General features: G+C 34.7%; 1 protein-coding gene across 1 annotated transcript in view; it reads right to left on the bottom strand.

The window, feature by feature from the left end:
* The window catches only part of LOC116446415 (titin-like), a 245,290-nt gene that overhangs the window by 130,281 nt on the left and 87,440 nt on the right, over positions 1-27,569 (bottom strand). The window contains 47 exon segments of the mRNA XM_032114190.1: positions 563-643; positions 1,076-1,159; positions 2,070-2,144; positions 2,782-3,102; positions 3,327-3,410; positions 3,638-3,721; positions 3,940-4,017; positions 4,336-4,419; positions 4,622-4,726; positions 5,645-5,728; positions 5,950-6,036; positions 6,215-6,295; positions 6,814-6,900; positions 7,108-7,191; positions 7,406-7,480; positions 7,685-7,762; positions 9,663-10,004; positions 10,203-10,286; positions 12,300-12,380; positions 12,760-12,843; positions 13,604-13,681; positions 13,911-13,988; positions 14,290-14,352; positions 14,635-14,718; positions 14,969-15,043; positions 15,201-15,275; positions 16,118-16,195; positions 17,363-17,461; positions 17,769-17,852; positions 18,337-18,414; positions 19,066-19,143; positions 19,696-19,776; positions 20,127-20,192; positions 20,442-20,504; positions 20,745-20,831; positions 21,459-21,527; positions 22,219-22,296; positions 22,835-22,927; positions 23,556-23,807; positions 24,074-24,151; positions 24,287-24,343; positions 25,191-25,238; positions 25,801-25,827; positions 25,942-26,019; positions 26,127-26,336; positions 26,883-27,143; positions 27,241-27,508. Of these exon segments, the coding sequence (XP_031970081.1) occupies positions 563-643; positions 1,076-1,159; positions 2,070-2,144; positions 2,782-3,102; positions 3,327-3,410; positions 3,638-3,721; positions 3,940-4,017; positions 4,336-4,419; positions 4,622-4,726; positions 5,645-5,728; positions 5,950-6,036; positions 6,215-6,295; positions 6,814-6,900; positions 7,108-7,191; positions 7,406-7,480; positions 7,685-7,762; positions 9,663-10,004; positions 10,203-10,286; positions 12,300-12,380; positions 12,760-12,843; positions 13,604-13,681; positions 13,911-13,988; positions 14,290-14,352; positions 14,635-14,718; positions 14,969-15,043; positions 15,201-15,275; positions 16,118-16,195; positions 17,363-17,461; positions 17,769-17,852; positions 18,337-18,414; positions 19,066-19,143; positions 19,696-19,776; positions 20,127-20,192; positions 20,442-20,504; positions 20,745-20,831; positions 21,459-21,527; positions 22,219-22,296; positions 22,835-22,927; positions 23,556-23,807; positions 24,074-24,151; positions 24,287-24,343; positions 25,191-25,238; positions 25,801-25,827; positions 25,942-26,019; positions 26,127-26,336; positions 26,883-27,143; positions 27,241-27,508 (4,849 nt within the window).

The following is a 27,569-nucleotide window of genomic DNA, read 5'->3' as shown; positions in this document are numbered from 1 at the left end:
ACTAAGTCCTTTTGAGGTCTTGGAAACTTTTTGAGAATGAAATATGATACAGTTCTAGAACCATCTTGCTGAAACAGTGAATTTTGTGAAGAAATTTCTGGTTTCAGCTCTCAAAGAGCATAAGCCATTTCCTTTCCTTACTGCATTGTCATGCTTTTCCTTCTGGTTGGTGTAACAGCTTTAATAGCTTAAACTTACTGACTCTTGCCCTATTACTTCTTCACCAATATCATGACCTGTGTATTGGTATCAAAACCCCAGTTTAAACTAAATTCACAATTATACTATAAATATAAAAGCACTGCAGCTTTACATACTGGTGGTATAAGCAGCAATACCTCCTCAGCATGTTTTTATTCATACTTCAATGTTTTACTGTCTAGCACCTATCTGAAATGTTTGCCCCAGAGTTTTGGACTTATCACTGAGAGTTGAATTTCCACTTAGAGACTGGGTGCTCTTGCAATGGTGTAAAGAACATGAGAATTTTTTATGATGTTAGCTTGGAAAAATGGCGCAAATATTTCCTTTCCATAAAATCTCATATCAAAATCTCCTTTACCTTTCATTGGTGGAACTCCAATTTCAGGTGTATGTGTAGGTTTCTTTTCTTCAGGGACAGTTCTTTTGAGAACATCTGGCCCTTTAAGATATAATTTACTTTTAGGGCTTTCAAAGCTAGTTGAAGAAGTTAGAAGAAGAGCAAATCTAACAAGGAAGATTCTTGAAGCATCAAAGAATTAAATCCCCACTGAAAGAACATTTATGTTAATTTTGAAGATGAGACAGAAGAATAACATATTAAAAATATATATTCTTCCAGAAGAAATAAAAGTATTATTTCTTTCTGAACTATTTTCTTGTGCAGGTTAATGACAGAACACACATTTTTTAAATTACTCTAACGTTTTCAACAAATGACTTGAAACCAACAGGCAAAAAAGACTCAATGATAAACAGATGAAAAAAACCACAGTGGGACATAAAACATATGCACATGTTTCTCAACGAATAATGAGGACAAAAGACTGAAAATAGAGTTAATGTTTCACAAGGACAAGAAGAGGAAGTATACCTTTAGCTGGTGGAGTCGTTTCCTTTTTAGGAATAGCAGGTGGTACTTTTTCTTTTGGAACAGGTTTCTTTGGCACCGCTGGCACTTTAAAGACATTGGTAGTTTTTTAAGAATGTTTGCAGGAGGAATATTATGTAAGAATAGAAGTTAAACAAAAAGCAAACAACGCTGAAGATTCAGAAAACTTAGCAAAACACAAAAATATTTCTCTAATACATAAATACATGTAATAGAGGCCATCTATCTGGACTATTTTGCTTGGATAGACACAGCTAGAGTTCCAGTATTCAGTGAAAGAAAAACACTGCTGTTGTTGGATAAATTTTGGATAGGGATAAGGATAAGCCTTAACAATTAGGTTTCATGGACTATCACCTCTAATTAATGGCAGCTGGGAATATGGTAAGGTTTCAATTTTGTATCAAGCTTTTCTGTAAAAACAACAAGTAAACGAATCCACCTTTTCCCACTGATTTCATTCTGACAATTCATGTGAGAAACAACTATAAAAGTTAGCACAAATCAAATTTCTGGCAAATTGAGTGCTATGACAGAAAATTACAGAACTTTGGACTAGTGCAGTAACTTCTCTAGCACCCACTGACAATTGCTATTGATGACACTTATGTTTTGTAAAGCCTGATACAGAGAATACCTATTAAGATGGCACACACTCCAGCATATCATTAGGTTAAAGAAGATTCTAGTTTTTAGAATTCTGCAGGAAACTAGAGTTTCAATGGTTAGCTTTAAAATATCACGTTATGATGGCAAAAATTAAATTAACGTACTACCTTCAATCCCTTTGTCTCCAGGAAGTAATTTGTTTGATTTTTGTTTTGTTAAAGAAATGCCTTTTTTAACTGTCTTTAACGGTATTGTGTAAAAAGGCTGAGTCTAGCAGTCAAATCAGAATAGGTAAATTACTGGATTTGGGGATTCAGAGACTCACGCAGAAAGTTGTGTTCTCAAATTTATCTGATGGTTGATGTACCTTTAGCTGGTGGAGCTTCTCTTTTAAGAGCAGGTACTTTTTCTTCTGGCAGAGGTCTTTTGGGCAACTCAGGCACTTTAAAAAATATGTCATTATGTATTATAAGTTATATATGAAGAATTACAACAGATATAAAGACAGCAAGCAGAACAATCATTCATTTGTAGAGGAATCACCTCATCATTTATGGAGAAAAAAGGGAGCAGTCATCCCAGAATTCTTGAGTAATGAAATAAGAAATATCAATGTACATCTTTTTGGTACATTGTAGATGCACTTTCTGTTTGGTGTGAGGCATCCTATGACCATAAATTTAAATTATGGGAAGGAAGGTTCTAATATCTAAATCTAAAGTTCTAATATCTTTGTAACTCGAAGGAGCTAAACTGGACAAAAGAAGCAAATATTAATGCAAAAAAAATTAATTCACGTTGAAGCCGAATTACATTAGAAGGTTGATATTTTCTCTGCTTGTATTATATCTCCACTAGCTCACTCTTGGGCAGTCAGATAGGGAACCCTCCCATTTCACACTGAAGGGAATTCCTTTGGAAGGACTAGAATAGAGACAATCCTTGAACTGATTTATCATTACCAGCAACAGACACACATAGGACTACAAACAAGGCAAACTATAAATAAACACTCATAGGAGGCTTAAGAAGTAACTGAAAACACACTAGAAGAACAAAGAAATCATGTCTTGATTTACCTATAGCTGGTTGGATTTCATAAGCCTCCTCATATTTCTCATAGATCTCTTCCTTCTCCTTGAACTCATACTTTTCATAGACATCTCTCTCCTCGGCCTCCGCTTCATATTCCTGTTCCTGAATTTCCTTATATCCCTCAGGTTCTTCAGGTTCCTCGTATGCCTCAATTTCTTCAGCTTCCTGAATCTTCTCAAACTCTTCAATGGTTTCATATGTCTCATACTTCTCATATTCTTCATATGCATACTCATACTTCTCCACCACAGGTGCAGGAGCAGGGACTTTTTCTTTCTGGACAAGTTTCTTAGATACTTCAGGCACTTTGGAAACAGTATTATTGTTACTACCTGACAATTATTTAAATTTTTTTTTACAGTTAGTCAAGATAATTGACAAAGAAAGAGAATGTGCATGATAACCACAAGCATAAATTACATTAAATCATAAAACTATGCTTCTGAAGAAATGTATGTATTATAAAAGATTTTAGAAGGAGGAGGAAAAAACAAATCTTTGGGAGAAATAAGAAGAAATATATCTGTACCTTTAGTTGGTGCTGGTTCTTTGGGTTTGGGCACAACAGCTGGCACTTTCTCTTCTGCAACAGCTCTTTTACGAACCTCCGTGACTTTAAAGATACAGATTTTGTTTAGGAATTTAAAAACATTAAATCACCTTAGAGCAGAGTAAGTAAAAAAGCACAAGAAACAGAGCTTTATGGTTCAACAATTCAACATTGAAAATGAAGAGTTTTAACATAAATTCAAACAAAAATCTTGTACAATAGAGACAAAAGTTAGAAAGAAGGTCAAGAGTATTCCTAGCATAAATATTAATTATAAGGAGTGCATATACCTTTTGCAGCTGGAACCTCCACTTTTTCAGCGGGAGAAACCAGCACCTTTTCTTCAGGAGCAACCTTCTTAGGCATCTTGGGTACTTTAAAGATAAGACCTAACTTCAGTGTACTTTTACACAATTTTTAAATGGACACAAAGCCAGAAGTTTATGAACAACAGAGCAGAGACTTACAAACAAACAAATAGCATAGTGACAAATACAATACAGGACAGAAATAATAAAGTGTCCCTTACTAAACTCAACTTGTACCAAGAATATTATCAGTTAACGATAACAGCATTTACAATCGGCAATACCTTTGGCTGATGGAGCTGGCACCTTTTTAGGAACAGGTTCTTTCACTTCAGGAATGGGTTTCTTAGGCATCTCAGGCACTTTAAAGACATTTTATTTTAAGAATGTCATCCACAGACATTATTATTTTAAGAATGTCATCCACAGAACACGTACAAAGAGACAAAATAAGAACTGATCTGCAGAATATATTTTTAAAAGATGAAACAGAAATTAAAACAAAAGACTTTACATTCACAGGCACGTATCTTGAGCAAGTCAAATAATTTAAGCGCTTACTTTCTGCTAGGAATTCTGAGATATCAATACAGAAATGCAGCAGGGACACAAAGCTGACATAAACAACAAACAAAATAAACGAAACATCGAGAATAACAACACATTGTTAATTTATGCACCTTTTGCTGGAGGAAGCTCCAGTTTCTCAGGAGTGGGTACAGGTGTTTTTTCTTTTGGGACAGGTTTCTTAGGAATCTCTGGCTCTTTAAAGATATTATTTTGCAAACGTGTTAAAATTGCTTTCAGAGCATTAAAAGCATAAACATGGAAACAAGATAAAAACATAGAACAAGACCACAAACTCCCCCCAAAACATATATAAATAAAACTTAGAACAAGAAATAAAGATGAATTTTAAAGAACACAAAAGATGTCATGAGTGACTTGCGCAAAAAGATCATGTACCTTTTTCTGGTACAGTTTCCTCTGGAATAAATTCCCCTTCTTCTTCCTCAGGAACAAAAATGGGAACCTTTTCTTCAGACACAACTTTCTTTGCAGCCTCAGGCACTTTGAAGATATTATTTTAAGAACTTTAGTTTCACAACATCACAAAGAAAAATCCATAACATAAAACATAAGGACACCAACCTTAAAGTAACAATAGAAATAAAAATAGGGGAAACTACTGGCTATTTTTCACTCCCTGAAAACAGCAGTGTGCAACTGGGTTAAAAAGTCCAAAAGAGGACTAGCTCTTTTGCCCAATTTTTAATTCCAGTGTCATTGCAAACAGAAAATATTAGCAAGATATGCTACAAACCAGAGGTTAAAGAAGATTATTAGCATTAACGTTTTTGCATAAAAACTTTCCAGTGTCTGCTTTCCTTTTTTAAATTTTTTTTTTCCTAAAATACTCAGCTACTGCTGAGGTAGAATCTGCTTGACATACAACAGTGGCCTTTGCAATAGTCTGCCTCCACTTTGAATTTCCCATTTAGGGTATAGGATCTGGTTATTAGTATGATCAGTTGTAAATTGTTGTTATTTTTGTAGAAGTTTAACTAAAAACCTTGAGAATCTAGCTTATTCTCGAGGTACATGTAAGAGTGATCTCCCTGAATTGAAGAATTTCCAGGTAATGGCCCATAAAATTTTGTTTCAGCTATTTTGTTTCAACAAAATTTAAATTAATTTAAAAATTATTTCTGGATGATAATATCACAAGGAATTACTTCATTCACAGTAATCACTTAAAGTAGAAAAAAGCAGATCATTCAAGGCCTGATTCTCAGCCCGCTGCAGTCATTAACAAAATAGACAAGCCCAGTCTGGGCCCTAGCACTGCTCACTAAAGGGAAGCAGCAGGGTGCTATAGCCAAAGATCTGACTTTATGTGAGTATAAATTGAATGATAAAATTAGGTTCCACTGAAATATGAAAATAAGACAGAGAGGAATTATCTTCATACACCACAATGTGATATACCTTTAGCTGGTGGAATTTTCTTTACTTTAGGAACTGCAACAGGTGCTTTTTCTTCTGGGACAGCTCTCTTGGGCACCTCTGGCACTTTAAAGATATTGTTTTCATAAGAAATTGGTAATTGCTTTTAGAGCATCAAAACTACTAAAACTACAGAAAAAAGTTCACAAAGACCAAAAAGAAGAAGAAGAAAACTCCTCTCAGAAGGTTAATTGAGGTTTACATCAAGCTTAAAACAATCACTGGAGATGAAGATCTATTAGTGAATTGAACAAAGCCCTCATATTCTTTAAGAAGGAATGGTGTACCTCTTGCTGGTATCTCTGGAACCTTTTCCTCTTCTTCAGGAACAAAAATAGGTACCTCTTCACTGGCACGTCTTGGTATTTCTGGCACTTTAAAGATAGTTTTTAATTGTAGAAAACATAGACACAACTTACACAGAAGCTAAAGAGTGTGAATTAGCAAGTACGTTTGTCACACACAGCTACAATACTTCAGTTAAATTCTGACAACAAACATACAGAAACAAGAACAAGCATCATCCGTATGTTTAGTTATAGGTAGCGATACCTTTGGCTGGTGGAGGTTCTGGCTTTTTATGTACAGGGACAGGTACTGCCTTTTCTGGAACCTTCTTGGGCACTTCAGGCACTTTAAAGACATTTTTGTTTAGGGAATTAATTTTCAGTGTAACATAAAACATAGTGAAATGATAACTGTATAGATGATATTAAGATAACTTCACAAATATGGTAAAATCTAGTTGTGTGTGTAAATTAACATTGATTTTATCCACAGATTTATGCACAGATGTAAACTTACAAACACACAGAACCACAAATTGGTGTAGTAAGGCTAAGGGGGAAGTCTGGCTGTTCAGGTAAATTTTTTATCTTTTGGAGCATCTGTTTTTGAAAAAGCAAGCCCTTTAAAATGATTTAGATCCAAAAGACAGAGACAATACAAAACACAAAGACATTTTCAAAGCATAGAATAAGCATAGCACCCATGACTGACGGACACAAACAGCAGTGTACTGATCAAACAGCTCAGGGAGTGGTTCAAACACATTAGGCCTCAGAATGGGATTGTTACTGGCAGTAACAATCTTCTTCTAAAGATGAAGAAACAAAAAATAAAATCACACATTGAACCAGAAAATGGTGTACCTTTGGCTGGTGGAGGCTCTTCCACTTTTTTAGGCACTGGGACATGTACCTTCTCTTCTGGCACAGGTTTCTTTGGTACTTCAGGTGCTTGAAAAAATATTATTGTAGCTTAAGAATTTCATTTTTGGACCATAAGGTAAAGAACACTGATATGAATCAATAAAGTTGGACAACAAAGAAGAACTGTCAAGAATAGAAAACTTTCTTCACTCTACATTACATATTAAAAAAAGACTGACTTAAAACATTTTTTTTAATAAAACATTCAGTCAAGAACTATATCAAGTCATATACCTTTGGCAGGTGGAACATCCTTCTTTTTTGGTACAGGAACAGGAACCTTCTCTTCTGGCACAGGTTTCTTTGGCACTTCTGGAACTTAGTAAGACATTATTAAAAATTGAGCTTGGCATGAGAATCTAAAATAACATGACATACAAACCAGTCACACTAAAACAATTAAACACAAACAAAAAGATCCACAGTTCTTAAGAGTAACAATTCTTTCTCTATCCTAATTTTTAACACAAGTGAGAAGATAAATGAATGCTAGAAGATCTTTCTGGTCACAGATAATTGCAAGTGTATATACCTTTAGCTGGGGGAGCTTCCTTCTTTGGCACTTGGACTTTCTTTTCAGGTACAAGTTTCTTTGGCACCTCGGGCACTTCAAAAACATAATTTTGGTTAAAAAAATAAACCACAAGCTACTCAAAATAGAAATGAATCAAAAAAGACAGCAACACAAATATTTTACATGAAGACCCCTCTCCAAAAAGAACAGAAAAAAGTAATAAGCAATTAAGGCATCTGAGAAATAATGTGAATTACTTATTCAGAGGATGTCTTCTAACATAAAGAGATGATATACCTTTTGCTGGAGGAGGTTCTTTTTTCTTCAGAATAGGTATTTTTTCCTCTGGAACAGGCTTCTTGGGAACCTCAGGCACTTGAAAGACAACATTAAAGTTTTAGGTATTTACTTCCATAAAAACAGGAACATAAAGTGTAAACAAACGTCACAAATACATACTCATACAAGCAAACATCACATACTCCAAACAAACAGCTTTGATTTAACAGGGTTTTATCATTAAGACAAAATAAAATAACAAACACATAATATTAGCTGCTATTATATCCATTCTCCCTGCTCAGCCATTGAGGCCATCAATAAAAATGTTTTTGACCTCAAGGGATTTTTTGCTGATCAGAAGATTAAGTCAGAGTTTGACTTTTTTGAGCAGCTATTAAAAACAATTATAAAATGTCATAGTGGGAAATTTGCAAAAATACAATTTAATTTTTTTTCCAATTCCTGGATGTTTATTACAAACCCTGTAATAAACAATTATCAAATTGCTGTGTAAGATATTTAGTGCTTTTACTAATTTTCAATATTTTCCCCTAGAACTATGTTTGTAATCCTTGCCAGGCATGTAATAGGTTGCATCTGATCATATTGTTACGTATATTAAATATAAATTGCTGACTGCATTTTCTTCCTGGAAAATTTCCAAGAGCTTTCTACATGCAAAAAACTCAAGCACATCTAGTTTGTCAACTGAGTTACTTCAAGCAGAGAACTGTGGACACATTATAAGTACCCAGCAATTTATAACGTAATTTATTGGGTAAATAAAATGTTTTTAAAAAATCCCTTTACTCTTTTGAAATCAACAGACTTTAACTGCAGTGAGACAAAGGCTTCAACTGAAATGTATCTAAACTTTTGTTTGTACTCCAAATCCCAGAAATGTTCATATAAATTTTACAATGATAGGAGAATAATCCCACTGTCTCTGAGCATACTGACGAAAGTTTGGAGCACATGTGAATTAAACTTAGCTACTATGAGAGAGTCAATGGAAATTTCAGTCAACACTAATTTTCCTGTTCAGGATTAACCTGGCTTTTGCAGTGTACAGCCTCATATTTTCTCAGCTAAGTATAATATGCTCATGTTTATGACAAAATTTCTACTGCAAACAATGTTAGATCTAGTTTTGACATTCATTTATTAGTCAAAAGAAATTCCAAACTTCTTTGATGGAAGAAGATGCTATGGAATGATTTGGATCAGGACTGGAAAGGACACTCTTAGATGATTATGTAATTTTGGAAAATTGCATATACATGATCTGTATCTTTATATTATGATCAGAAAGGTTTTATTACCATGATGTTGGTATGACCTAGTTCTCCTAAGTAGTCAATATTATGTTCATCCTGTACTAAAAATGTAGAAAATTTATACCCATACCATAAAAATTAGTCCTAAAGAAAACACCTGAAACTAACAGTATTCAAATATGGATATTTAATAAAACTTTTGTATCTTCCTTTTTCATGAAAATATATTATTCCCTTCAGGATAGAAATAAACCTCAACCATAGGGCTTTCTAAAGTTTCTGAAAATAATTCAGTGCGACTTGTGTTCCTAAATCACTTATTTTCAAGTACTCTAGCTATTTGCTAGATAAATATATTTTTTGTCTCTGATTGCAGACTTTACATAAGCATTTTCAAGTATTTCAAGCACAGTCTGATAGCAAAATTGGACCCCATATGAGGATGAAATTAAGCTCAGTTAAATTTTCTTAGTGGTTTATACAGAGTTCATGTGAAAGAGGAACGGACACGTATGACATGGAACATTTGAATTTATGGAGGTAGCAGTAAAGAGTAGACATACAGCCATCACATGTTCTCTGCACTATATAATAATCAGTAAATACCTTAAAAGAATGCACATTGTAAAGCACACTGCAGCATTTTACAACAAAACTTTGGTATTTTCGCAGAATGAAAAGATACTACTTTTTCTCACACAAACCCTAAAGTATACCTCTAGCTGGTACAGGAGCCTTCTCTTCATACTGAGGAACTTGTGACTCTTCCTCCTCATATTCAGCGACTTCCTCTCCATAATAAGCAGCTTCTTCTTCGTAATGGATGACTTGCTCCTCTTCGTACTGAGGAACTTCTTCCTCTTCATACTGAGGAATTTCCTCCTCATAGTGACTAACTTCTTCATAATGGCGAACTTCCTCCTTGTAATGGATTACCTCCTTCTCATACCTGGTGGTATCTTCCTCCTCATATTTTGGAATCTCTTCTTCCTCTTCATACTGAGGAACTTCAACATATGCTTTTTCTTTTCGGACAACTGTCTTGCGTACTTCAGGCACTTAAAAAGATACCAATTAAAAGAACCTTAAAATTTAGCACATAGATCTTACTAATAATAAGGATCAAAAGGCATTTTTGGCTAAGAATTAACCAAAGGAAGAACATTCCATAGAAAACAAATCAGTACTCACTGTACATGGAACACACAAGACACAAAAAACATTTACACCATATTTCAATACTCTATCCAGTATACCTTTAGCTGGTGGTCTTGCCATTTTTTTAGGAGGATAAATTGGTACTCTTTCTTCAATGGTAGCCCGCTCTGGTACATCAGGCACTTAAAAGATACAGTACAATTATGTTTAAGAATTTTTAGATGTAAATTGTATAAAACCAAAAATAGAAAACCAAAACAGAAAAAGATATCTTACGAACACATATAAAAGACATGCATGCCTATTGTCACTGGACATGTAGCTAGGGAAGTCATTAGGCTGCTTTTCAACTAAGAAACAGCAAACTTTTCAAGATACCGATATAAGCAGCTGATATGATTCCTGCTTCATCCACTGCTGCCAACAGTGAAGTTAAGCTTGCTGGTGGGCAGAATTCAAAATCCAAAGCCATCCAACTACAAAATCAATTAAAACTCATTCTTCCCTGTAGCAGCTCCTCTTCACAACAGTGGCACTTTGCACTACCTCAGGAAGAGATCAAGAGTCCTTATTCACTGACAACAAAAGATTTGTGTAGGAAGCTCCAGATGAAGGTGAGGGAACCTTCAAGAAAGACTTTGAGAGTGACTAGCAATAGGTAAGAGTTCTGGTCTAATTAAAAGCAAAAGAATTACTTGCTCGGGGACGAAGGTATTTTTCCTCTTCTGTGAATTACTTTATGAAGTGACTTGTTTGTTCTGACATGGCAACGAGCCATTCCTTGTAAAAGCAGGAGCATTTCCAAAAGATTAAGATGAGTATATATTCAGTTTTTAAGATTTATTTAGTAAAGAATGCTTGCTATGTTTAAACAGCGTATTCTCTTTTACAGAAGTGTGTGGGTCTTTTCTTCTGAGGCAGGTGTCTTGGAAAATTTTTGACCAATATAACTGGAAAGTGCACAGAAAATTACCTTGGCATTTTAAGATCTGGCAGACTTGCCAAGTTAGAGAATAACTGTGGCATTTTCTTAATAGATTTGAGATTTTTTTCTCACCTTAAGAGATGGAATCCATTCTGTCAGTGACAGATTTGAGTATTTCTAGAGGCTTTATTCATGATAAGCTACAGTGAGCATAAATGAGTGGCTGACACAAGTCTTGATGCTTGGTGTTATTTTTGGGGCTCTTTAAGTATTTTCTGGCAGAGTCCTCCTTGATAATTAATTGTAAATGCCGGGGACATCTACATTTGAAATCTTAAACTAAAACTGGTTGGAACGGGTACTTTGGTGGATTTGATAACAAAAACTGCATTGTGCATGAGTGCCCTTTTCAGAAAGCTCAGGTTCCTTTAGATTCCTTTTTTTCTGGCTAAAACACCTCTGTTTCATACCCCATTGGAGAACTGTTGCATTTTATGTCCTTCTGCTTTGACCCTTTTCCTTCCAGATGGCATATTACACCTGCCTTACAGAGGACCAAAGATTGTCTTCCATCTTACTCCTAGTACTCCTGATATGCTTGTCCCCCCATCTTTGGAGACTAAATAGATAGTTTAACTTCACACTGATTTTTTCAGATGATATCAATATGATAATGCTGTTTATCAACGGTATCAGGTCTAAAAGTAGTAAGTATGAGGCATCTTGTGGGTCATTTTTCACAAATCGGTTGATAGTCTGCAAAGTGAAAGAGCAATGAATTTTCTTTAAAGGCTATGGACAGTTGAGCAGGCAGGTCCATGACGTTGGATTGTGTTGAGTGTCTCAGCCGTGTAGGTAACAGTAGAGTTAAAGATTTCTTTCTTTAACCTTCATATTTAGGTGAGGAGTTGCTTTTACAGAACAGGAAAGGACTGTCTTTCTTTTCAGGATAGGAAAGCGTGTTACTTTAAGTGAAAGCCAAGACTGTCTCCTGTTTCCCCTCAAAGGTCAGACAGGTGGCAAGATTTGAAAAGGAGGACCGAATGAAATTATTGGGCTTCCACTATGAGAACAGCAGTAAGCCAAGAGGAAAGCATTAAACATTTCATGAGAATGAAATACTGTCCTGTGTTATTCTACAAGCTTCACTATCATGATAAACTGGCAATAGCAAAGGACATGAAATTTTGTTTTGTTTTCGCTCTTTTTTTTTTTTTTTACTGGCTGATAAGATGTAACTTTGGACACAGAATCTTTTTTGTCTTCATACCTGTGTATGAAATCTCCTTTTCTGTGTGGAGAGAAACGGATACTTCCTCTGACATAGCCCAGTGTTCTGCTTCTGTTGGTACTTCAAAGACAGAGTCTAACATTAATATGTTTTTTTCTGGTGTCATATAACGTACAATAAATATCCCATTTGGAGTTTCTTAGAAAAATGACTATTGTTTCGTGACACCACCCACCCCCAGAGTAATTGGGAAAAATGTCTCTAGTATTTCTCAAAAACTATGTAAAAGGTCCCCTGGGACTATACTGGATCATAGTGATAGACTTGATAGTTTAAGGTTAATGATTGGACTCAATGATCTTAAGCGTCTTGTCCAACTCAAATGATTCTATAATTCTAAATTTGAACCTCAGGAAATGTGCCAGACCAATAGGCCTGAAGCTCTGATAGCATTACATGAGCACAATCTATTAGTAGATTAACCCATGGCCAGGACTACCTTCTGGTGGTGGAGGCACTTTTCTCTTTTGAAGAGCAATGGATACTCTTTCTTCTCTGGCAGTTTTCCTCTGTGCTTCTGCCACTTTAAAGATAGTAATTGTAAGAATACTAGCTTCTAAAACAAATCACACACATTCTGAAGTTCATACGAAAGAATTATGGACAGACAATTAGGAGCAAATAGCACACTATTTAAAAGAAAATATAATGAACACAACAATCACATGAAACATACAAATAATATATACTAAAATAATATATGTAATATTAGGCTAATAGATATATCGACCAAAACAAATCAAAATCAAACAGAATATTCACATATTGTGAAGTAAGATGGAATGAATAAGAGGAAGGTAAGAAATAAATACTTTGTCTCTAGACTCTTCAGAAACACAAACCACATAACAGCAAGAACACCACACATACAGGGTACATAACAAAATCAAACACAAGAAAAGCACAGAAACAGAAGACATATTTGTAAGTTTGAAACATTTCACTGAATATTGACAATATTATAAAACATTGATAATTTTTTTTCTAAATGTGTTCAATATTTTTTTTTTTTCACTGAGTAAATATCATCACTCAGCTTGGCAAAGCCTTTAAGCATCCAGAGTGATCAGTGGTATTAAATAGCTAAAAAATGCAAGGAATGAAGGTGTATGACTATTCTCTGTCACACTCTGCAGTATTTTGAAGGGGAGAAGACAAAGGTCCTTTTCACTTATAATCAAATCAGGAGAGACAGATTGGTTAACTAAGGCAGACTGTGAGTATGATGCACATGGATGTCTGATATTTAAAAGCCATCTCTACTTTCAAAAGAACTTGTATACCTTTAGCTGGTGGAGCTGCCACTTTCTGTGGAATTGGAACAGGTACTTTGTCTTCTGGCACAGGCTTCTTGGGCACTGCTGGCATTTTTTAAAAAGAAGTTTATTGTAAAAGATGTTAAATTAATCGCAGTATATAAACATTAGCAGATAACAAAACACAAATCAGAGACTTGACATTACTTCAAGTAAAAAAAAAAAAAAGACAGCAAACACTGAACATTACAGTTTGTGTTAGATAACTAGACATAAATACAAACCACTATTCTGAAACAAGACTTCCCTTGTGTAACTCTGAAAAATTATGTACCTTTCTTTGGTGGAGCCACTTCTTTTTTAGCAACTGCAACTTTTTCTTCTGTGATAATTTTCCTGTGAACTTCAGCCACTTAAAAATAATGTGCAAGAATATTTAATTGCAATATTTGAAATGCAGATATGTGTGTCTTTTACTTATTCTGATTGTTTTAAAAAAAGTGCTAAGTGAACTTCAACAGCAACAAAAATAAGACACTGCTGAAGAGCGTATTTTATAGCCATAGCACGAAAATGAGTAAAGAGTCAAAAGATAGAGGAGATCCCTACAAAGGTTACAGATACTAACAAACAAAACTGTATTTAAGTAAAATGCCTAAACACAAATACTGCAAGACCAAACTAAAAAATCTCCATGATAATAATCTGTTTACCTTTGGTTGTTGGAGGTTCTTCAAATTCTGCCTCAAAAGTGGGCACCAATGCTTCTGCAGGTTCTTAAAAAAGATTGTGTAACTTTAGAAAATTTGTTTGATTTATCAACAGGTATAAGATAGAAGATGAAATAACATATAAATAACATATAATAACATAAAATCTCATCAAACAGCACAGGTCACAGGTGTCATTGTACACAGACATAAATACATGTTTAATGTTGAAGAAATTTGATAGGGAGATATATATTGTATCAACAATACAATCCCCAACGTAGGCATATATGTTAAAGATGGAAGGCAGCAAAACCGCATTTTTTTGCAACAGGAACACTGATATACCTTTTGCTGGTGGAGCCACCATTTTTTTAGACACAGGAACAGGTACTTTCTCTTTAGGAACTGCTTTCTTTTGGACTTCAGGAACTTTAGGAAAATGAGTAAGATGAGAAGGAAGATGAGAAAGAATATTAAAGTGTAATATTTGCAATTGCCTAGTACACAATTTGTTTTACTGAGTTAAGACAGACAATAATTTTCAAAGTTCAAAGTGGAATTTGATACAGCATTTATCATTGTCAGAAGACACCACCCATGTCAACAGGTACAAGCAAGACAGCAAGACAAACATAATTCCTTTGAAGACACATCAACCAGTTGAGAAACTGATTTATACCTTTAGCTCCTGGAGCTTCCTTAAGAGCAACTGGGACTTTTGGCTCAGGGGCAATTCTCCTGTGCTTCTCAGGCACTTTAAAAGATTACAATACATAGTTTTACATAGAGAAGTAGTATCACTATAGCATGAACACATACAAAAAAGCCAAAAATGGACATAAACATATAGTGGCAACATAATGCCAAGAATGATGAAACAACTTGGATGGTGTAGTGAAATGAACGTATACCTTTTGTGGGTGGGGCTTCCTCTCTTTCTGGAACAGTTACTGTCTCCTCTATGTAGTAAGACTCTTCTTCAGTAACTTTTAAAAAGAGTAAAATATAAAAACACCGAAGTTTAAGTATTTGACATATATTACTATCTTTATGGCCCTGGTAAGCAACATAATATTTGTAAAACAAGAATAAACAGTGTGCTTTATTAATAGACACATCTGGGGTGACAAAATCTATATTCAAGTCATCCTGCTTCCTCTGAGGCCAATAGAAACACTCCAAGCAACTTAAATGGAACAAGAGACTGAGCTCTCATCTTGTATTTGTGTAGAATTTGAAAATGCTCAGTCCATTACTCTGTCCACTAATGTTGAAATTTGTCCATTTTGAGATACCTTCTTTCCCAAATACCAAGAAAATTCCTTGACTAAAAATGTCCATGGAAAAATCTTTCTGTGGTGTCACTTGTCATAGAAACTGAATCAGTCAGTGTTACTGTCCTTCACCAGTATTATGTTACCACCAATAAACTTACAGGTGGAAACAATATAGTCATTTTACAATTAAATTATCTGAGGAATCTGAGTGCACCATGGTATTCTCAAGAACATTTACTTGATCCAAGCAACCTGGTGGAAGAGGAATTTCCAGCAGAGGATTTTTGTAAACAAAAAGAGGGCCTGATAGATCTCACTATCAAAGAGATAACCTATTATTTTCACTGTATTGAAACAGGATTAGCTACCGTACTTTTCAAAAGCAAGTAACAGAAGTTGTAGACATTAAAATTAAAAATTATAAGTTACAAAACATATTGATATAGTAGTAATTTTTTCCTTATGAATAATGCAGATATTAATCCAAACTGTCTATTTGGTATAGAGCAAAAATTACTTTTTTGCCTAGTATTTCTGAATTGTTGTCGTACCTTCAGAAATATCTTCTCTGTGAATGGAAATAGATACTTCCTCTGCTTCTTCTTCAGACCATTCTTCAACTGTTGGTTCTTTAAGGAAAATTATTTGTTTTAGTATTTTTGGTGGATGGATAGATGGAGAGAAGGAGGGATTGATGGATAAAGAAGATGAAGATCAATTCTTAGAAGTTCTATATGATAATATATGCAAAGATATGCATAAAATACAGAAAGTGCTGTGCACATACATATGTATTATTTGCTCTAAATTATGTTGTTTGTCCATGTCCCATGCACCCCATTGTGTGTTTTTGTATCTAATACCATTCACTGGTCAACTGTCAGTTCAATAGAATGCCTCAGCTCCCCAAATTTCCCCATCACGACAACTCAGGTGGAGAAAACAAGAGTGAAAGAATTAGAGGTTGCTCCTTGATCCAACTGTGTGAAAGTGAGGAGAGGAACAAATGAGATAGATAGGTCAAGAGCTGAAAGGAAATCCTGGAATGTACTCATCTACAAAGGTGACTGCGTCAGAGAAAACATCAACTAGTTCCAGAGAAAAGGTTAATTTGCAGGAGACAAACAGAAATGAGCACTGCATGTATCCATATGGATGTGTATGTGCAAGTTCGTGTTTTAGATAGACATTCCAAATTTGCTTCTAAAAATTCATTTATGGTTTTTTAAAGGAAAGTGCAAATTGTCTTTACTACTTTATTAAGAGGTATTTATTAATGGGATATAAAAACAGACAAAATGCTGATTTCAGTTATCTTGAAGCAGATATTATGCAGAATTATACTAACTTAAAACAACTGATCTCAATCGTTCCTGAACATGAGAAGGTGAACTGAAAGCTGGTGAGAAGCTGACACTGCAGAGGGAAGCAGTATTTTATCTTCAGGGCTACAGAGAGCTTTGTAGAGAAAATGACAAATGGATGGTCACAGCTCTAATTTTTGGAGTCTAAATTAAACAATACATCCATATTTGCTACAGCAATTTTATGAGCCCCTGATCTGAAGACCATTTTATTCAGTAGTAGTTTCCATTCCTGTTGATGCGGGGGGATCCTGACATTCAAGACTGAAATTGTAAGTGGCACTTAGGAGGCTTTTAACCTGCCTGCAGTTCAACACAAAACTCATACAAGATAACTATGAAAAAATTTTTGGTGTATTTTGATCTTGATATTAGAGCAACACACTTGTAGACATAGCACAAGTTTCTCACTATTGTCTGTTTATAGTGTACCTTCAGGTAATGGGATTTCCTCTGGAATGGCAACGGATATTCTTTCTTCTGTAATAAGTACTCTTTCTTCAAAACTGGCTTTCTTCTGCACTTCAGGCACTTTGAAAGACAATGATATTAAATGTGTGCCTTTCCAATTCCATTGTGAAAGCATAGTTTCAAAATGCTAACTCTAGTTTTCCAAAGAGTTGCTTAAGGGTACTGAGCACATAACATATAATGGAGATTCAATATTTAGCAAGAATACTATATAAGTACTGCATAAGAGATACAACATACTTAATGATTCATTGTCTAAATCAGAACAGCAGAACTCACAGGGGAAGCACGAATCAATGACTAAGTACAGAACATATAAACAGAAGGTGAGAGATGGCATATTCTTGTATTCTACTGGAAAGCATACCTTTAGCTGGAGGAGCCTCAGGTTTTTTAGGAACAGCAGGAGATACTTTTTCTTTAGGGACAGGTGTCTTAGGAACTGCAGGCACTTAAAGAAAGTATTTGTTTTAGAACCTCTGAAGTAAAAACTGGCAAATGCATCATGTAAGAGAAATGTGTTGTTTAAAAAGATTACACATGGTCATGTTTTGCTTACCAAACATGACAATTGATCAAGTTGAGATAAATGCAATGTTCTAAAGGCTACAATAAATGATATTAAAGTGAGCTATATTGTACCTTTTGCAGAGGGAATTTCTACTTTAGGAACATATGGCATTTTTTCTTCTGGAGCCAGTTTCTTAGGTACTTCTGGCACTTCAAAGATATTAACTATAATTATCGTTAGCTAAAATTAACAAGAGTTTTAAGAATAAATCTATAGCACACCTATACACAAAACTGACACAAAAGATACATATTAACATGGCTGAAGTACAAGTAAAACCTGATTAACTTAGCAATCAAACCCAAAATTTGACATAAACAAGATGTTTAAGATAAAAGAAAGAAAATTATTTTTTTAAGTGTACCTTTAGGAGTTGGAGCTTCCTCTCTTTTTGGAACAGCAACTTTTTTCTCTGGTGGAGCTTTCTTAGGAACCTCTGGCACTTAAAAAAACATATAAGATAACTGAATTCTAAATTTCAAAGATTTATTAAGTATTATAGATTTCATTAATCCATTTATAAGAATATCTAGACACACCACATAACACATTCATACACTTAACATAGAAAGATATATGACAAGGGCAACACATGCTTGATAAAAACCAAAATCAAACCAGTTGCTGGAAGACTATCAAACACTTTAAGACTGATTTCTTAAGAAAGAGCTGCTCGACTGTATTACCAGGTCTTAAAAATTCTCACGGATGCACAGAGAATTATACATAAAATATTAATTCTAACACAAACATGCTTACATACAGACTAATAGAAAAATAAAACTCAACAAGTAGTGTACACTCCATCAGTAAGTGTATCTTTGGCATGCAGATGTTCTCCTTTGGGAAAAGGAACATGTACTTTTTCTTCAGGCAGTTTTTCTGGGCCCTTCAAAAACTCTAAAGGTATCAAAATTCATTTAAGTAATCTTTCTAAGGCGTTTGAATGTCTTAGATGAGAACAGACCTGTTCACGCATGGAACACAGAAAGATTACATTTATCACATGCTTATGTTGAGAACATAAGAGAAGTTAGGAAAAGAAGACAATAGCACAGAACTGGTTAAAGCCCACATTCAAAAGATGCTGTACCTTTTGCTGGGGGAGCCACTTCCTTTTTAGCAACAGCAACTTTCTTTTCTGGAGCAGTTTTCTTAGGGACTTCAGGCACTTTGGAAAACATTGTTAAAGTAAGACATCTTTAGTTTTTGGAACACTGACCCAGTTTGAGTAATCCAAGGTTGTTTTATACAACAAACACAGGGCCTGGACAAGGAGCTGAGCACTGTAACCAACACAATACAACATACAGCCTTTTGGACAAATGTGGACTATACAGGAAAGACACTATGATACAGTATAAAACTCCTATGTTAAAATCACTGCACTAGCACCTATCATAGGACTCTCTTGAAGTAAAAACACCCTACACTTGCCAGCAAAAGCCACACAAATAGAAATAATAAGCAAAAGATTGTTAAGAAAGAGAAGAAGCCGAGACAAATTGAAGCTGTAAGCTAAGTTACAGCACAATTGAAAAACTGAAACTGTGTGATGGAGACAATTCAAAAGCAAATAATGCATACAGAGATAGTGCAAAAACAAAGGCACATAGAGAGTAAATTCCTAAATGTATTCATGAAAACATGAAAAATCATACAAAAAAAGAATATTTGTTTGGGTTTTGTTTCTTTCTTTTTTTTACTAGAGCAGTAGAAATACCTTTTGCTGATGGAGCTTCTGTTTTAGGGACGGGAACAGGCTTTCTTTCTTCTGGAACGCGCCTCTTTGGTATCTCAGGCACTTTAAAAGATAGGTGGTGATCATTTAGGACACAGCTATAATAATTGGTAAACCAGAGTAGGCTACTCTTAACATGGTGTATAAGCAAACACTATAAGCCAAAAACTATTCTATTTTATCAAACAGATACAACAAACCCATCTCATGAAAAGCTATTACAAGAATTATTTAAAGCAGTGATGAAGAAGAATAAGATAGAATTGCAGTAGGGCTTGAAGCTTTGAGAGCAGAGCCATAGAGAAATTGAAATCTCAGTTCTGATATGCTATCCTTCGGTAAACAATGTTACAGACAGATAATGTGAAAGTTCAGAAAAACGGAGCAGATGTTGATGCAAAGTCTTTATTCACCTTCAACATGAGAGATCTCCAGTTCTGTAGAAACGACTTCTTCCTCTTCCTCAACTTCCTTATGTGCTACAATAGGAATTTTAAAGATATTAAATGTTGAGATAGGAAATATCAATGTCCATAGTAAATCCAAAAAAATTTAAGAAGATACTATGTGTGTGTCCAGTACACAATCATCCCTGAAACCCACATGTAAATATGTAAAAAAATTTAAACCAGGAAATGGACAGCATGTGCAAATCTCACAATGAATTTTGATTCAAATTAAAACAAACAAACAAATATTAATTAGACTTCTGTCCTTAATCAAACTACCTTCAACTGGGTAAACAGCTTCAAAGAATCTTTCTTCAACTGTTTTCTCATGTTCTGTTGGCTCTTCAAAGAGAAGTATTTAAACAATATTAAGATAAAATAGTTGAAAAAGTTTCCATTTATTAAACTAAATAAAAGTAAAGCTACATAACACAATGGACAAAAAAAAGCAAGGCATACTGAAAGACAAGTATATGATGTGTCTAAATATGTAATTTGCCATACATAAAAATAGATCAAAAGAAAGTCTAGTAGGACTGATTGTTTTGATTTGGGTGCACATACTTTTGGTTTTGTACATACCTGTAACATCATATGAATACTCTTCTTCTCTGTGGACAGAAACTGACATCTTTTCTTCTGAAACAGTCCATGTTTCTACTGTTGGTACTTTAAAGATAGGATTTTGTTTTAGTATTTAATATTCTAGATCCACATTACTGGTAGTCAGCATGTGAGTTTTTATCAAATCTTTATCTGTACTGAACATTGAAGTCTTAGACATATTTAGACAGTCAGTATTCACATTCTAAAATACTGAACACAGAACGAGCACGCAAGTAGAATATTCAGTATTTGTTAAAGACTATAGACACAGACACCTTTAACCCAAATATTTGAAACAAAATGCATGCATGGGCTTTTGGAAATAGTACATCAAAAGAATTCTAGAGGTGTTTCTTCAAAGATATTTTTGGGCACAGGGGCACAATTATGTTTATTATGTAAGGATAGGCCAGCAAGCAGAATAGATGAAGACAAAGCTAAGTCACGCTGCAGTGTGACCATAGGTTCTTTAAACAAGAAGCAAAAGGCTATCCACAACTACGTTAAAAACAGACTTTATAAACAACAAAAGCATGGTAGACATATTAATTAAACACTGAGTAGTCACAGCATGACTACTGCTATGGATCCAGATACATACACACAGGCCCACATATTCAAAAGAAGCACAGAAACACATAGGGTGCTGGAAAATAAAGTAAACTGCAATTCAGAGATGCTGATTTGTACCTTCCTTTTTCATAACTTTTTCCTCAACGACCATTGGTGTAGGTTTTGGAGGCAGAACTTTCTTGGTAACTGTTGGCGTTAGAATTTTGTTACTCAGTCAAATATTTAGCAAAGAGATCAAAATAAGTCTACAGCTATCTATCAATGATGTTGAAAATACAACAAACGAGACAATCTAACTCAGCAGGTAAGTCAGGCTTCTTGGAATCACACAAAGCAACATAAGGAATGTGTTTGTTTCTTTTTATTGCTACATTCTAAAGGTGCTGGGTAGCTCAGGGCGTTTAGCATACAGGTCATTTCTTGACACTTACTGAATTGCAGCTGGCAGCATCCTGCTGCGGAATGGGGAATGCCATACAAAAGGACGTAGCTACTAAGAGAATAAGGGTGCATCTTTATTTTATAATGAAAGAATTAACCAAGGCATCTTGGTAGATGGGTCGAGATGGAAATCTAAGCAAGACAGGGATTTAGTATCTACAGCTTAGAGTGAAACACACTGTTTCACCCAGTGCAATTTTATACACGCTTCCTTTCTTAAAGCATTGGTAGTTAATATTTGCATTTATTATTTTCCCCTGAAAAGATTTTAATCTTCTTTTTAAAGAATTCAGCAGAAGCTTTTATGAGATGTTTCAAAGACTGAAAAATTGATCAGACCATGTTAAGTAAAGACAAAGCATATGCAGATCAGCTTAGTAACAAAATCCACAACTTTCATAGAAAGATGACATTAAGATAATTAAACAGTAGTTACCCTCAGTCCGTTTGACTTTTTCTTCTGCAATTCTCTGAGTTGTTACCTCCACTTTTTCATCAACAGGTTTCTTGACAACTGCAAGTAATTCAGATAGGTTTATTGTTTAAGTAATTTTGCAAATTGTTTTCCGGACAGAAACCAGATAGAACTGGCCCCTTTTTTTGTTTAGAATGTTATAAACCTTGTGCATCCTGTGCACTGTTCAGCGCATTGTTTACTGTGGTGAACAGTAGTGGCAATGAGGCCCACCCTACCCTGAGAGATATGAAGTGAGGTAAATGGAGAACACTTCCCAGAAGGGCAGCATTTAATGGCTTAAAAGTTACACCCGTGCCCAAGGCTAATATCCAGGGAGAAGAAAGTGTAACTGAAGCTCAGTTTGATTTTACCATCACTTCGTGTTTTCATTCAACCAAAACTGAGCAGAGAGCTCAGAAGTATGAGGTGGGAGGAGAGAAAGGGTTGCCATGAGCCTTGCTCATCTTGCTGTCTAACATAAAGAGAATTTTCTTCTTTCCAATGAAATGTGAATAATCAGCATCATTCAGCTTGAAGAAGATGCATAAGAGATCTTAATCTGCATGTTCCTGTTAGTTTTGTGGGAAAGTCATACCTTTTTGAACAGTTACTTCCTTCTTTTCCTTCTTTTCAGCTGTAATCGCTGGTGGTTTTCGCTCAGGCACAGGTTTCTTAGGAACTTCAGTCACTTAAAAAACAATAACATTACTTAGTGATAAAAATATGTCATCTAAAGGCTCTGAAGACAGAAAGGAGTTTGTTATGCCATTATAATTTTATGAATTTTAAAAACACACAGAGAGTTTTGGAGATCCAATTGTTGAAGTAAAATGTTTTGTTTATTTTCAAGTTTTATATTTTCTCATCAAAGCCAAATTCTGTTCCTAGAGGCACACATGTTACTAATCCCCAAGACAGTTATAGCATGCAAGAAATTGCAAAATACAGCCATTAACATCAATCAAGAAATGTGTGAAACATTTAAGTAAGTCAAGTTTATCTAGAACATACGAAAATGACAGAAGAAATATGCAAAAAACTAAAAATGACACATACCCTACTACTACTAACGCATATTAAGTTTTAAAGACCTGCAAAGTTCATTGGCAATGAATTTCTAATGTATCCATTACTATCTGCATCCATACCTTGTGATATCTTGTGTTATCATCAAGTGTCACTTAAAATTTGTCAGCATATTATAGTTCCAGATATTTTAACAAAAACAAAAAAAAAATGCTGCCTAGTTCAAAATGTTGGGGGCTTAATAATAAATATGAGAAATGAGAGGAAATAAAATGACATAATTCAAATACCTTCTTCATGAATTATTCTTTTTTCTTCATAAGTCACTTCTCTTTTCTCATAAGCTTCTTCCCATTCCTCTTCCCCTTCATCATAGCCTTCTTCCTTGACATAATAGTCATGGTCTTCACCATAATCTTCTTCCCATTCTTCATAAATTTCTTTGGGCATTTCATGTATTTTCTTTTCTTCATGTATCTCTTCTCTCCTTGCCATGGATGTTATTTTGATCTCTTTGGGCTTCTCTGGTAGCACCTCAGGAACTTAAAATAAATATATTGATTATTCATATTATATTCTGGAATTTGCAAGGCATATTGGATGCTCCCATTTAATGAAATTATTTCACCCTCACTGATGGTTTAAAGAAGGGACTATTTTTGCAGTCACAATCAGCTTGGATTTTAAATGTATGTTTTGAACATAAAGACAGAAACCAAACAATTTTGGTAGATTCAAGTTATTTCAAAACAAAAAACAAGGTGATTTTACTATTTTAAAAAAGTTTTCAAAAAAAGGAAAAAGTTACCTTTAGGTGGTGGGACTTCTTCAGGACCTTTTTTAACCACCTTTTGGGGGACTTTCTTTAATGGAACTTTTCTCTCTGCTTAAAAGTAATAGATTTAAAAATTTAAATTAAAACCCCTTAAGAATCCCTAAAAAGCCAAACAAACAAAAATTCAAAACCCAACTGTCATAATGAAACATGAACACACTATTCAAATACTGTAAGGACATTTACCTGGCTTTTTCTCCTCTGGAGGTGGAACAAGAGGCAGAAGAATAGGAATAGGGGCAGCTTGTAGGAAAAATGAAATATTTAGAACAAAATTTAAGTTTGATATTTCCTTGTAAATGAAGAAAAACCTTGGTTTGGAAAAATACATTTTAAGATTTTATTGCAGCTGCAGAATAAAAGCAAACATGGTGCTTATTCTGACAGTTTACAGCAGCTGAATAAATATATTTTGAGTGGGAATCCCCTGTCTACCTTTATTTGAACCCTGAATGTCCTCAGCTTTATTTTCATTGCTGCCATCACTCTCCTATCTTTGCTGATGGCAATTCATCTAAATATCAAATCTTTCCTCTCCTGCTGCCACTGCAAGCATTTACCAAATTATCCTGGAAATAAACCCAAGAAGTTTAAACTGCTGAGGTTTATAGTAAGCTACTGGGTTTAACAGAAGTATAAATACTGTTTGTAGTCTGTAGTCCAGAGAGCCTGGGGAGAGACCATTTGCCATAAACATGAAATCCAACATATGGCTTTAAAAGAATGTATTTTTAAAGGCAGTAATTCAGACAGCTTGTTTAAAAGATATTTTTGTGACTAAAAGAAGAGGTGAAAATTAAAAAAAAACCAAAATCACCGAGGAAGATGGAAATCAAAGGAAGATCAAATGAACAATAGACTGATAGGGAAGCATGATGGAAAGGACTCTTTCTAAGAGAATTAAATTAATTCCTACCACTACCTGTATAGAGTTTTCACCTTCCACACAGCAAAGAAGCCTATCCAAGTCAAGTCTTGCTCACAGGGACCATTAACTAGATCTTATAACTGAGCTATGATTTTTCTCTGAGGTTCCCACTGGCCTTCTGCTTCAGTGCAGATTTGGAACAAGTATGGTTTGTTACCCTACCTTCAGCTGGTTTTTGAGGTGGAACTGCAACCTTGGCATCAGGAACATCTAGAAAATCAAAATGTTTAATTGACTTAATAAATCCTTCTAATAAAAATTTCAATATGCTCTCCTCAAGAATAGTAGTTGATGGTGCTATAATCTTTCTTTTTGTAACATTTGGAGTAGGCTCTTAAGAACTTTCAAAAAAGAGGACCACTACTTATCATAAGGAGACAATTGTTACTTATTTTGCCTCCTTGGTTATTTTTTTTCAGTTGCACAGAGAGGATCCTATCTATTAGTTGGTACATCTTCATCGTTCTGTTCCTTAGTAATTCAAACAAAAATAAACTTGTGTGTTTTAGAGAATGTGGCATTCCATATTGTACAGAATAGTGTCCTTATTAATGTCACTGAGTATGGATTTATCTCAGTATTCATTGCCACTATTTATGAGAATAATAGTTCCACATGTCTGTAGATGAGGAATATTTTTTCAGGATGTAGGTTATACTTACTCTAACTCTAGGAAAAAAAGATTTGAAAATAATAAAAAAGCAGAGCAATTCTTTAATTCTATGACAGAGTATAGACATGATCTTGTGCCAGTCTTGCTTGAGAACTTTACCTGGTGGCTTCAACTCCAATTTGATTTCTGCAAAGGAATATTAGATTTCTTTTAGGACTATTGATTTTTCCAGAATCATGTTTCAAACAAACAAATTTACACATAGTTGTGATCACAAATGTATTTAGAAAATTCGCTAACCTTTGGTTACCAGATAGAGCTCTGCAGTGCTTCTTGCTTCTCCTCTTGGTTCAAGACGAGCAATTACAGAATACACACCTGCAGCAACCAAGAATGTTGATATTTATATTCTTTCATCATTTAAAACCAGACAAAAAAAATCAGATAAAAAATGACACTAGCACAAATGTTCCATGCGTTTTTACCTTCATCATCTGCATTAACATTGTGAATAGTCATGTAATGACAACGACCTTCACTTCTGAAGCTGTACTTGGGACTCTCTCTCAGTTCGGTGGGGCCTTTATACCATGTCACAACTGCATCATCAAAAGACACCTCGCACTCGAAGGTCGCAGACTGGTGTTCATTCACAACAATGTTCTGTATGCTTTTCGTGAACTGAATTGGTTCCGCTGTTTTTAGAAACAAAAAATACATCAATTGTTATGCACCACCTTGGCATTTACTTTATCTGAATCCTTCTCATTGTTGTCATCAAAGTAGCTAAATTTTAATGAGATAATACCAATAGATCTTGAAAAAATAAAGAAAAGGGGATTCCATCTTCTATGAAGTTTTATGTATAAGAATGAAGATTAGAAGACATAAGAGTACAACTATAACAAGATTGCTGTGCAGATACATTTTGTAAGAGAAGCCATTAAGGAAACTAAAGAATAATCAAGAAAAGTCCAAGAAAAATATAAGAGTCCCAAAGAAAATAGAATCTAGTACAACTCAGATTGTTTGTGGGCAAAAGAACATTATTAATCATGGTTTAGTCAAGAATACTAAGTTACACAAGTATTCAAAGAGAAAGGACAGTAAAATTTCTTATTTAGTCCGTTTCCAAGTTTGGGAATCTGTTTTTCAGAAATACTTTTTATTTCCATTTGTTCTGCTAATGAAACCTCCAGAAACAGTCTGTCACTATTGTAATAAAGAGATTCTTTACAAACCTTCAATGGCCAGATCTGCTGTTGTTTCTAGACTGTCAAGCTTGCAGGTATACTGTCCCTCGTCTTCTGTTCTAACATCCTTGATGATGAGTTTGTGCACTTTGTCAGAGACTTGTGTTGAATATCTCCCTCCTATCTTAATAGGTCTCCCATTTCTATACCACTGAGACTTGGCATTTGGGATAGAGAACTGACAAGTCAGTGTGCATGTTTTTCCTTCCTTGAAAGTAGTGTCATGAAGATGCCGCTCTACTGCAGGTTCTATTAGCATTTTAAAATACACATTTTAACAGAGATCAGAGAGTGGAATAAACAAAGTGTTAACTAATTCAAATATATACTTCAGAAGTACACTTACCAATCACAGTTAGCTTGGCACTGGCAATATGTGGTCCACACACTATTCTGAAATTTCCCTGATCCTCAGGCTGGCAGTTTCTAATTCTTAGTATGTGGCGATCACCTTCAATTCTAATTTCGTATTTGTCATTGGAGTCCAGTTTCTGGGTTCCCTTGTACCATGATAGTTTAATTTCTGGATAGTTAATCTTAATCTCACATTCAAAGATAGCATCCTCATCTGCTAAAACCGTCTGATTTTCAATGTCTCTGATCAGAGTAATAGGCTGGAAAATATTAGTTTAAGTTAATTTCAACTTCCCTGTTATGGGTTTGAATATTTCAGAA

The sequence above is a fragment of the Corvus moneduloides genome, chromosome 7, assembly GCF_009650955.1.
Source record: "Corvus moneduloides isolate bCorMon1 chromosome 7, bCorMon1.pri, whole genome shotgun sequence".
NCBI classification, from domain to species: Eukaryota; Metazoa; Chordata; class Aves; order Passeriformes; family Corvidae; genus Corvus; species Corvus moneduloides.
The sequence above is the reverse complement of the archived record's forward strand: the minus strand, read 5'-3'. Positions and strand labels throughout refer to the sequence as shown.